This window comes from Toxotes jaculatrix, chromosome 2, assembly GCF_017976425.1.
Source record: "Toxotes jaculatrix isolate fToxJac2 chromosome 2, fToxJac2.pri, whole genome shotgun sequence".
In the NCBI taxonomy this organism is placed as follows: Eukaryota; Metazoa; Chordata; class Actinopteri; family Toxotidae; genus Toxotes; species Toxotes jaculatrix.
Genome location: NC_054395.1, coordinates 13,891,995 through 13,904,539, shown reverse-complemented (window position 1 = coordinate 13,904,539; position 12,545 = coordinate 13,891,995). Strand labels below are relative to the sequence as shown.

Sequence of the window (12,545 nt, the reverse complement as noted above, 5' to 3'; positions counted from 1 at the left end):
ACTTACTAGTTACCATTATGTTTAATATTTTATAAATAAAACACAGTTTAAATTTGACATTGTCATACTACATTACCCAGCAGTACATAAAGTTGGTTAAAAATATCTTGTCAGTAAATAAATAATAATCCTATAATATATTCTAATATTTTCTAAACTAAAGAAAACACAACAATTCATAGTTTCAGACAAGAGTTAGTGTATTGATTATTCACAAATGAAAACAGAGTTCCTGCCAACACATCCCACTAAATCCTACTCACACAAGTAAGGTTTGAATGCAGACGTTTTACTGGTAATTTTATTAGTCTTATTGGTGTTATTTGAAATTACAATGGGAGCAAAGGAGGCAAGTTGTTTTTATGCCTAAGCAATAGGTTTTTTTTGTAATAGTTTAAGTTTTTATGCTGGCGCTGCTCCAATGGATCGTATCAGTGGGTAGCGGTTTGTAAGTACAAGATTACAGGACTTCTTAAACCACTGCTGATCTGCATTTACAGTTGTAAACATTTGTCATTTTTGGAAGTCCTTTGGAAGTCAAGAGAGCAGATACTGTACTTAATCAGGTTAGTTATGTGAACAAAGTAACACTTTTGAATGTGGACGTGTACACAGTCTCCTTCAGCATGAAGAAGCTGGTGCATTTGTTCGGTAGTCGTTTGCTGTGTGCTGTAAATGTGCAGACTCAGGAAAAACACACCAACAACCCCTGCAGTGGCCAAGGCCACGTATATCACCACAAGTTTCATCAGAATGAGAACAGGGGGACTGAAGGGCTGTGTTATCAGCAAATTCATCTCAGGTCTGCAGTGAGAGAGGAAACAGAGAGACAGGGAAGGAGAGGGGAAACAAATGTAAGCAGTGAGCACTGTATCATTAGGCAGACAGGTGCTGCTTCTGCACATTAACTGGCAATGATGTCACGAGCTGGGTGAAGCTCGGCATGTGGGCTGGTTTAAATAGGAAGGTCAGTGCAAAGAAGTCAAACAGGGCGTCCAGAAAAAAAAAAAAAAAGGACAGGCTTGGGAGGGAAGGAGAAACAGAGAAGGAGAGGGAGAAACAGGGGGAGGACCAAGGTGAGAGATTACATAAGGATGAAATGTTGCCTGTGTATGTACTCTGATTAATGAGAGAAAATCACACAGAGAAGGTGGGGTTGAAAGAGAGAGAGAGATAGAAATGAACAAAAGAACAATAAAGATGTGAAGGTGTGTGTGTGTGTGGGTGTGGGTGTGGAGTGGTCTCTGCTGAGCACTTCCATTTTTCTCATGCGCTGACACTTTCCAAAACACCTGCCCCCACTGAAGCCCCCTTATAGCCATTGGGAGAGTGGCACTTAAATTGCCTCCAGCAACAATATCCAGGCCTCTCCACTGTAATTTACACACATCAGAAATTGCTACTCAGAAATGCTCTGACATAGTGGTTAGAGTTGGCTTTTTTTTTTTTTTCTTTTTTAAATGTGACTCATAATGGTCATAGTCACTTGGTGATCAAAATCCTGCAGACTATTGACATAATCCAATCAGACAGCTCATATGACCAAAGAAAAGGAAGAGAACGGTAATACAGATCAGAGGTAATACAGGTAATACAGACATAATAATGATAGACATGTAACGGGAGTTTCACACTGTGGATCAGAGATGTGGTTTCATGAAATCTCAGAAATTGCAGTGCCACATTCATAGACAAAGGTTTTTGTGTTTTTGTGTTTTTTTTTTCTGTGTGCTTGTGTGCCTCTGTCCTCTGGCCTTTCCATTAAAGGCTACTGAGAGGCTGGAATTGACAAAGGGAGCAGCCTGATCATCTGCAGTCTTTGCCACTTTCAAACTGCTTCATTAAAGGCGACTGCTGGCGAGTAGGACTCAAAGGTCATTCAGTCAAAAAGTTACATTTCATGGAAGGCTTTATTTGAGCAGCCATCAAAGGAAATATGATGTCTTCTTTCAATGAGCCCTTTCCAAATGCTCTTGCTGTTGGCTTCTTCTCTTTTCTTCCTTTAGTATCCATTCAGTGGCAGGTTACACCACTTTGCTTAATGGAAGTAAACTTTAACTACTTTAACTTTGCCACATTATACATAAAAGTCTAAATTTAGATCTGGAGCTATGATGTTCAATTAATCAACCAAGGCTTTTACATATACTGTACAACCTGTCATACAACAAATGCATGTCCCAAAATGATGTCTAAGCACCGACTTTGTGTTTTCATTCATTTTATTGCAGTGATGGTTGGTAAGCAGTGTGCTCGCTGCAAGGCTGAATGTGTGAAACGCGTATTCATCAATTCATCTGAAATTGGCAGGTCTGAGACTGTTTGAAATTCTTGTTGTGAGCACACAGATTTGTCTTTGGCAAATGGGCCAGAAACAGCAAATGTGCATTCGGTGACCTTTTTGTCTGACAGCTCAGCAAGTCTTCAGTCTGCTGGTAATAGTATCACTAAGTTACACCAAATGTATTTTCAGACACACAACTGATCTCATTTATTCAAAGTAATACATAAATTAATAGATAAATAAATTCTCTGAATATATATTCCATGCACAATAATTTGGATTACATTAAATTCTTAGTCTAAACAATTCCCATCAAAACCAGAAATTTAAACCTGCTCTTATTGGTCTACATGATCTGAGCCAACCCCAAGAATTTACTGATAGGCCTTTCAGGGTTTGGTTCCATGCCAGTTCATTCCTGTTTATGAAGTGTGGACCAGTTTACAGTTTTACTGAACAAGCAGAGGGAGTTTTTTTTTTATCCAGCACACGTGTTTGGAAGACACAGAGGTTAATGAAGTATGTCCCACTGGGTGTTGTGCTCAGATCACTGACATGACCAGTCCTGTCCTTGTACTGTATACCTGAAGCGAGAGCTGTGTCTGTGGGCGTCAGGCTGTGCTAAAGATTTCATGACTGCTTATTGCCAGTTCATAGTTGCATTGGCTTCATTGGACATTGACCTCTGGTGGACACTTGACTGGTTTGCTGCTGAGTGGGAAGCAACTTCGATGGGAATTAACACCTTCAAATCTAATCACACTGAACTCTCTGATTGAAATACTTCTCTGTTTCGTGTCAGTTTATATATCGTGTTTGGCTCTGTCTGACAGTTTTGTGTGTGTGTTTGTTTTGCAGTCTGAAAAACCATTCCAAAATTTTCACTTAACACCTACACCTCATTAGGTTTTGGATTTACACCTCGGTGCAGCACTGCGCCAAGGTGCTACTAGAGGTGTATTTTCTATTTCTGAATTCCACCTTGGACTGAGGCTTGACACGAGGCGAACAGCCAACTGGTACAACTGGTGACTGGTTGTAATACCTTCTGCCTGCCCTTCAAATAGCTGTTAAAAAGGCCCACGGGCAGCTAATCTGGGCTGGCGTCTGGTGCTAGTGAATTGGCAGCGGAGGTGATGGTGGAGAGGGACGGCCACTGTCGGAGCTGGCAGGTCTGGAAGAAAGCTGAGTGGCACCTGGTGGCTGATGGTTCCTTTTCACTGATTGCTGAACATGCAGGCTGGAAGGTGGGAGAACAGAGAGGCATGTAACATAGTCGATGAAATGGAGGAAGAGGAGGACTGAAGGAGCTGGTCTGGGTTAGTAGATGGACCAGTATAAATATAAGATCTACAGTAGTGGTAGTGATGAGTGGACCAAGAAATCCAGATGAGTGAGAAAGTGTGTTAGAGAAGTTGAAGTACAGCAGGACAGATACTTTTTAGGCTCACAATAGATCAACGGTATAAGGTTGCACACCTTTAGGTCTCATTTCAAACAAAAGACTTCAGGTTGACATTTTAACTTCGGGCCACCCTTCCCATTTTCATGCTTTGCCTGAGGTGAATAAGTAAAGAGATTGGGGTGGGAGGGAGGTTATGGGAGAGGAAATGACAATCTCTTGAAGGTCAAAACAAATCTGGGACCTCAACATTCCTTGTCAAAACCCCTGCAGTTATCAGTGTGTGGCCCATTTAGGTGATATATGCACTGACATGCCATAACATAAAAAATACAATAACAGGAGTCAGCTGACTTTGAAATTTTCACACTGTGCTCATATGGACAAACAGCACTGCTTTAGAAAAACACTTCAGTGAAACCACGCAGTGGGGGGCCCTTCACAGAGGCCTCTGACAAAAAAAAACAAAAAAAACAAAAGGAGGAGAAAAGAAGCACAATGCAAAACTATCTGGCATCATACTGCACTGGACAATCGAAGATGTGCAAGTGCACATTCCATTTAAAAGGCTTTGAAACATGAACAGCAGTCTTTACTTTGCAATTGTTAAAAAGGATAAAAATGATTTCTACTTTCTCTCTACTATCCAACGCACTGTTTTGACACCTGATAAGCCTCCAAACTCATGGACGTGTAACTCTAGCTACACTTTTCACTTAAGTAAAAGTAGCAATAATGCAATATGAAAATACATCATTACAGCTGAAGAGTCTGCATTCAGAATACTTCTGTACATTTACTTCTGTAAATGTACAGGGAATTTACGAAGAGAGCGTGTCCATGAACACGTGCATTGTGCGTTGCAACAGAGGGCAGTTAGGTGGCGCTGAAAGCAGGCATTAAAAAGATGGACATCACCTTGTTCACAAGCTGCAGAAAACAGGTGCAGTGATAAGCAGCTGACCATCTACATCTATGTGGGCACACACACACACACACACACACAAGTTTAATTAATTTCTAATCTTCCTGTCCTTGTCTCTGTTTTTGTCTCACCTCTTTTTCACATGAACAGCAAAAGGGTGAAATCTTCTTGGCAGTCTTAAGTGGAGCTGCCGTCTTTGGAGGTGTGGTGGAAACTGACTGCAGAGAGAGAGAGAGAGAGAGAGAGAGAGAGAGAGTGAGAGAGAGAGAGAGAGAGAGAGAGAGAGAGAGAGAGAGAGAGAGAGAGAGAGATTGGCTGCTTCCATTGATTTTCATTTAAGGGATAGTGCTCTCAGCTCATCACCTCCAGGCATCCCAAAACTTGGAAACCTGTGTGTGCTTGTGCGTGCTGCTGCATCACACAAAAAGCAAGGTTAGCGTCAGCAGTTTTGCCTAAACTGCTTTTAACAGCTAAACTTTTTTTTTTTTTACTGTGCCATTATGCATTCCAAGCCAAACATACCACAGAAAGATAATTTCCTGTTGTTCCCCAACTCCTGTAATGCAATGTTGATGCTGTCTTACTGTAGTGTAAATAGCCAGCACGTGCCAAGTGCATTCTTTTAATTAGGAAACCCAACAGACCTGCTGATTAGCTCTTTATCTTCATAAGTGTCTGAGCCTGAGCCGCAGCTGGACCACTTACTTGTTACCTTACGCCAGACTAGCACGTCCCAACAGGTCTGGAACAAGAACAGTGTAAATGAATATGTTGTAGTCTGCCATCTACTGAGCCAATAAAGATGGTTTTGTTAATGTGGTCCGTGTACATTGCTTTTATTTGTCAAACATGCGATCATAGTTCCCTGCCCCGAATGATAGTAATGATTCTGCTAGCATGACATCTTTGTCATAAAATTACCTTCTTGCAGGTCATCCTGCATTTAGGGAGCTGCCCTGCAATCATTTCTCAGCCACTCAACCAGACAATTTTACCAGCATGATTCTTTAAATAACTTTACAACCCACAGCTTCACATGATAAATGACACTATTATATATTTTCTCACACTCTCTTTCTGAGTTTCTTTTCCTTTTTTTTTTTTTTTTACCAGAATGGGGGAAATAGCTGAGTCATCTCTCATCCTTGGATTTGTAATCTTAAGCCACTGGGTACTAGGCAGAGGCACATGATGTCCTTTATAGCCTCTGTAACTACTGCAGGCTCCCTCTTTACTGCCATTAAAAGGTATTTGTTACCATTTCATGAAATGGCCTTGTGACTGTAAGAGGAAAATAAGGTCCAACAAAAATCAATGACTGGATTCCAATTGTGTAGTACAAAAAAAAAAAAAAAGCCGAGCAGCTTTCTCCCTGCTATCTACTGAGCGTCCTTTGGGTGTTATCATGAAGTGAAATCATCGCATGCTTACATGCACACACGTTCACAACACAAAAGCCTCACCGAAGTCTCATCTGGCCTCACAAAAACATAGCTAGTAGCTTATTGTGCCAGCCTTTACTCTGCTGCATATCAATTGAGCATAGGACTGCATGGGCCACAAACGCCCCTTTGAGTGGGCTGTATTCAGTTTCCACACTTTGCCCATTATCCATGGACACAATGGACAACAAGAGATTATTTTCTTCAGCGGCTTTATTCCTTTGGAGAGAGGGATGGTTCATTGAATAATTCTCACATGTCAAACTGCAGAGGAGCCAGTTAAGTTTTGACTGAATTCAAAATAACAGAGAAAGACACTAAAGGCACTTTGTGTGTGTGTGTGTGTGTGTGTGTGTGTGTGTGTGTGTGTGTGTGTGTGTGTGTGTGTGTGTGTGTGTGTGTGTGTGTGTGTGTGTGGTGTGGTGAACACACTCTCCTGCGAGCTGCTGGTTCATTGTACTGAATTTCACACATGGCCTTTTGACACCAGCATTAGCTCGACGTGAAACAGTGAAACTTCATGTCCACAGTTTTGTCATTTGCTGTTGTTGAGCCTAGAACATGCCTTTCCAGTGGCTCCAGTGAGCCTTGTAATTAAACACAGGTCAGTAGTTAATTATTGTTTGATTAATTAATAGATAAATTGAAAAGAACTTAGGAGTTTAATTAAATTCTTGTTTTGCACCCTGAATTGTTTTTCCACACTGTTGTGGAAGCAGGTTCTGAAGGATTTTTTTCTGAGAGGTTGTGTCTAAAGTGGCCTTGTTGATTAATGGAGCTTGAGAGAAATTGGACTCAGCACAGGCCATCAGGAGGCCAGTGAGAGCTCCTGTGACTGCAGCACAGTGTGGGTGGACTCTTTTTAGTTTTGCAGCAGTGCCCCAGCTGTGTGGCCCACATACTGAATGCAAATATGGAGTAATATGGCATTGTGAGATGGGATTTTTTTTTAAAATAATTAATTGTTCCATTTGAATGTGAATTAATCCCATGATAAAACATAATTTATTTATAACAATACTCACTGATAATATTTAGGTTGGCACACAAAAGGCTCCGCTTTATTCCTAATTATTGTATTGTAGTATGAAAGGAAAATAACTTCAAGATACAATTCAATCAGTCTGTGATGAGCCCTTTGTACTGCTGTTTAGTCTTAGTCTAATTCTGAATGTGCACTTAAATTGTAGGGATTACATTTATGGTCTGACTCATCATTCTGCTCATTTTAGGAGGTTTTATCTTTGTCCTTGCAGGGGGATGAATAAATCTTAATTAATACATAGGCTTATCACTTTTGTTGGACATCATCAGTCCTTCACTTGCCTGTCTGCAAGGGTAGAATAAAACACGCGCACACAGATTGTGTGAAAAAAAATGCATGCACCTGCATCTGCACCAACGGTTGATTGAGAGTCTGTTTTCTTACCTTCCATGCCAACCAGAGAAATTATAACAATGTAATTAAGCTAAGATGTAGAGGGCTTTAAAAGATAGCTTTCACAATTAAAGATAAACACATCCAGTTTATTACAATTTAAAATGGAGCTGTATTTTAATCAACTTAAATGATGACAATATCCTGTTTTTATCCAGTGGTTGTAGCTCTAAATCCACCCATTATTATCTTGCTCAGGCTCCTGCTTTACTCTGTACAACTCACTTAGTTTGTTTAAGTTGGTCAAAAATATGGCCTTAAAAAATACCACTGATCTCAAAGTGTTGTGCTGATAGTGAAAAAGCATAAATGCAGGTAAAATCAAACAAAACAAAATGTTTTTCATGTGCAAATATTTCCCACTGCAGTGCTAATTGTAATAGCATTCAAGGTTTCCATAAAACCATAAGTACTTTTTTTTTCTTTTTTTAAGGTATTAGGTTACTGAGACCCTAAGGCAACTCAACAGCTGGCAGACCTGTTGCTGCATTGCCTGCTGGTGTTAGACTACACACACATTGACACCCACCTGCCTGTAAGCCCACACCTTGGCTTGGCTCCTCCCCTCATTGGTGCATGAGTGTGTGTGTTTGCATGTGTGCGTGTATGTTTGAGTACTGTGGGAAAATCATAGTGACAGCCACTTTGAGCTCCTCCCCCCTCCTCACCTAGTAAACCATTGCAGTTGAGGGGGAGGAGCTTTACTGTCTCATTGAAAGCACAGGAGTTGCCTTGAGCAGGTACACGCATAGAGGGAAAGACACCGTGTAAGCTCCTGGATTTCCTGGTGTAAACGGAGTCAAATTTTAGTGGGGGGGAAAAATAAAAACAGTGGTGGTTTGACCGAAAGCCTCTTAAGAAGCAAGGATTTTTGGATTTTTGTCCTTGTGTCTGTCCTAAAAGTCTCCAACACACACCTGACAGATCCTGGAATCCTCTGGAAAACTCCCCCCAGAGGAGGGGATGAAGTCAGAAGGGGAGCAGGGAAAGTCTGGTGAGTGAGTGGAAGCGACAAGTGCAGCGGCTGCTCTTTGCTCTGTTAGAGTGGAGTATGAAGTGAGTTTCAGTCCTGCACTTTCAAAAGTTTCACAGTTAAAAGGTGAAGGTGGCTTGTTTGGTAAAAATCCCACGAGGGAAGTTCTGTCTATTTTTTCGCTTGAAGAGCAACATGTTCACGTGCTGACAGGTGTCACGTCTGATGGTGAGTCACCTTGTCAGTCATCTGTTTCGGTGCTGAGCCGTTGGGAGACTTTAACCCGACGTGACCTCTGAGTAGCTGTTATTGTCTGAACTTGGGGGCAGCATTAATTGAGTATTCTGCAGTCTGTTCTTCTTAAGGTTGTGTTGGGCTGAGACTCTTTTCCCAGCTGACTGCCAAAGAATGAGCAGGTAGAGACCTGTGCTTTCCAGCATCTGCAGTGATGTGCCCGCTAACGTAAGGGATCCAACCTTTGATCTGTAAGGTCAAAAGACTTTGTGAAGGAGTTTTGCTGTTTGTCAATGAATAGACCACATTCAGCAGTGTTTTTATGTAAAGGTATTGTGCTTTATTTAAATGTAAACTATATGTAAACTCTCTGGTCTGGGGTTGGTGGTTGCAGTTTTTAGCCTGAATATACATTTTATATTCACACAGGAGTTTTGTTTTTGTTTTTTTTGTTTTTTTTGCTGCATCAGCCGGTACTGGTTTCAGACTATTTTAGATCAAAACATCAAATTACATCACCTGAGAAATGGTGCAGTGAGAACTAGAGGTTTTGTTCCTCTACTGTTTTGCTTCCAAATACCTGCATTTTTATCTGTATACTGGTAGTTCACCTGCTCTTCAACCCTGGACTAAAAATAGCCTGAACACAGAGGTAAAAGTTCACATAACAAGACAGTTTAACCCTGTGTTTTTTTGCCTGAGGCTTTCGTAGAAATCCCATGTGCTAGCAAAACAGAAATGTGGTGTAAAACTAACCAAACTGTGTTTTATGTTTGTTTTTTTTTTTTCAAGCACTTTTTGTAAATTTTTCAAGCTTAACCTCTAGGTGTGGTGGTGACACAGTTAATGCTTTCTAAGCAAACAAACACCTTGAGGCTACGGGCAGCTGTCTTTGCCTGGTGCTTACTATCTCAGGTGTGGTTATGCATTTGCAGTTGTGCTCAGTTACTCACCTTCCTGTCTCATATTTCTATGTCAGCCTCTGTGATTACCGCTTAGGTAATCTGTGGTCTGTCTTTGCAAACTGGAATTGGACAACATTAGTCATGCAACCATTACTGCTTGTAACCATAGCAGCAGATTATGTATAATCATACCTGCTCTTGTTAATTTCCAAGCAGCATAACTGAGAAATGTTCAGGTTTTGATCTTCTCTGTGTTAAATCCACATCAAACCCCAGTTCCTCTGCTCTGCCGGGCCTGCCAGTCAAGAATCGACACCCAAAATCATTTCAGATTACGCTGCTCCTTAATGTCTCACGGCTGTCACTCAGAGAGAAAGCAGTGTTTTCAGATGAGTGACGTGATGTCAGAGTGGGCTTAACCCTGTGGATTAACACCTTCCGGGGATCCAGGCTGTGAAACAGAAGCTGTTGTTGGTTTCCACTGGACAGCCTGTTAATGTCTGACTGACCTGACAGGATCAGGTTGGGAATGTGGGTGTGTATCTGCACTTATGTGCATCTGAACGCATACATATATCCATCTGTGCGTATATGTCAATCAGTACATGGATGCATGTGTGCGCGCCAATGTGTGTTTCCAGCAGGCTCAGCTTGACAGCGTAATTGCGAGAACTGCCGAGTTTTGGTCCTACTTGTATAATTGCCTTCTTTCTCTGACTGTGCTGCAAGTGAATGCAGCAAGCAGCTCCCTTGGGTGCTAACAGGTTTCTTTCCATTGTGGCGCACACAGAAGACAATTTGGAATGAGTTAAAGATAATCAGCTGCCTGTCAGAAACGAGTCAGAGTTAATGGCAGAGCGGCTTTAATAATCGTGGGACATGCTAAGTCAGATTTGCTGCTACTTTTAAAGAGCATGGGGTAATTTTGTATTTCAGTGAGGATGGACCGATTGGAGGCTTTATTATGTCCCATCTATCTCTCTTTTCGAACATCTCAGTGCCTAATCACATTTTACTCTAAAGCAAAAACTGAAGATTAATTTGGCTGCTTACTTTGTCACCGTCACAAATCAAATTCATCCCACTGTTGGCTGCACTTTTGGACTGTTTTCAGGCACTGTCTATTCCTCCTCAGCTCATCAAATATACATAGATGGATGATAGAGCTTGCTCTCAGTAAGTCATTGTAAAGGTAAGTCACATTTGCAGTGACAGACTTCTCAGTCTTGCAGCTTTATTTACTGTAGCTGTCAGCAGAGGCCCTGCTCATTTTGAAAACTGGGAACAAATGTAACTCCACAACCATTAGCTACATATTTCAGTCACACAATCTTATTGAGCATCTCAAGAGGCGACCAGGATTGTTTTGGCACCTTTGTCTGCCAAGTCATCATTGTCATCTTGGCTCAACTTTTCCAAGCAACAGTATTTATTTTTGGCAACAGAATGTGTTTGTCTGTGTATGTTCAGTTTCATCACAGTCATAGGAACTACCTCATACAGGTACACTGGCTGTGTATGTGTGTGTGGACTCATCTACGGTACGATGAAATATCCGTGGTGACACAGTGCCTGCCCTCCCATTTGGCCCAGACTATAAATAACAGCATTGTTAGCTTTCGGCGCCAAAGGTCATTTCTCAACTATATGCACAGTTACACATGGACGCATCTACATACACCTCACACCTGCTGTGTCTCACATGCATGAACACATTCAGACACCTCTTAGCTTACCTGTCTCAGCCAATCTGTCCATCCATCTAATAGGATGAATCAATTGAATTTGAATAGGTTTTCTGTGTAGAGACTGGCACCAGACCCCGGTCACAATCGGGGAAATCTCTCTCCAAAATAGAACTTGTTTATTGCTCCTACGCATCAGAAATTGTTGCTTTGTTATCTATTTGACTCCCACTCATGCGCAACAAGACTATTCACTGAAAATAACCAGCACAGCTCATCAAGCATAACCATGGCATCAGTGCCTGGCCTGATGCAACCAATTAACATTCCCATCATGTCAGGTGTGAGCTGTCCAGAATAAAAACCTCAACCAGCAGCTTCTATCTGGAGGAATCACCTCAGTAAAGCACCAATTCATTAACACACCAACACAGACAGCAATGGACACATAGGGACCTAATTAGTTATCCCCCAAAATAAGCAAATAGTGCACATTTCTGCAATTACCTTATCCTAGAGTGGGCTCATTGTGTTTTCCAGCAACATTTATTTGCCAGCTGAATGCCTACTAATACAGAATACTGGAGGATGATAAATAGCACAGAGCTAATAAGGAGATCATGGAGGAGGATAGTTGCCAGCCTGCACCTTCATTATCAGTTCTGTGAAAGAGTTGCCATTTTGGCTCTTTTGCAGTCTCTGACTTCTCCAGTTGTATTTTAATAGCTCCATCCATCCTTGTATATACCGGCTATCTTATCTTCCATCCAACCATCCATCCCTCATGACCCGAGCAGCATCTCTTCCAGTTTCATGGAAACTCGGCTGCTAATCTCCATGACGAAGAAATCTGAAAAAGCCGTTTGGAGTATCTGTCCATCTGCGACCTCAGAAGGACGGTAATCTCACTGTTTGTGTTTTTCGCGTCATAGATGGGAGACAGGCGCTTTGTTTTGACGGATTACTGTCAATTCGGCACAAGTACAGACTGTGAAAATGAGAGAGAAGGCTGGTTATGTAACTCTGTAAAAGGAGAGCAAAAAAATGAAGATGGCTGTAAATTTCGTGTGCTCAGTCCACCAAAGAAAAGTACTTTTTGAGGTTAAAAAAAAAAAAAAGGAAAATGCAAATTTGAACAACTTTTGTAGTTACAGTAACTGCATATGGTGACCTCTGTTTGCATGTTTGTGTCTTGTCAGTGAACAGAAATGCAAACTCTGACCAGTGTGGCTGATAGTATCCACAGACACACAAGAG

The 12,545-nt window shown here is 41.4% G+C and overlaps 1 protein-coding gene across 4 annotated transcripts in view; it reads left to right on the top strand.

The window, feature by feature from the left end:
* kazna (kazrin, periplakin interacting protein a) overlaps positions 1–12,545 on the top strand; it is a 188,027-nt gene that overhangs the window by 139,137 nt on the left and 36,345 nt on the right. The window contains exon 1 of one of the 4 annotated variants that reach the window (XM_041061907.1): positions 8,224–8,485. The exons of the other annotated variants lie outside the window; for them this stretch is intronic. Coding sequence (XP_040917841.1) covers positions 8,455–8,485 — 31 coding nt within the window. The 5' untranslated portion in view covers positions 8,224–8,454. Of the gene's footprint in view, positions 1–8,223; positions 8,486–12,545 lie in introns of those variants that run through there. 4 annotated transcript variants of the gene reach the window in all.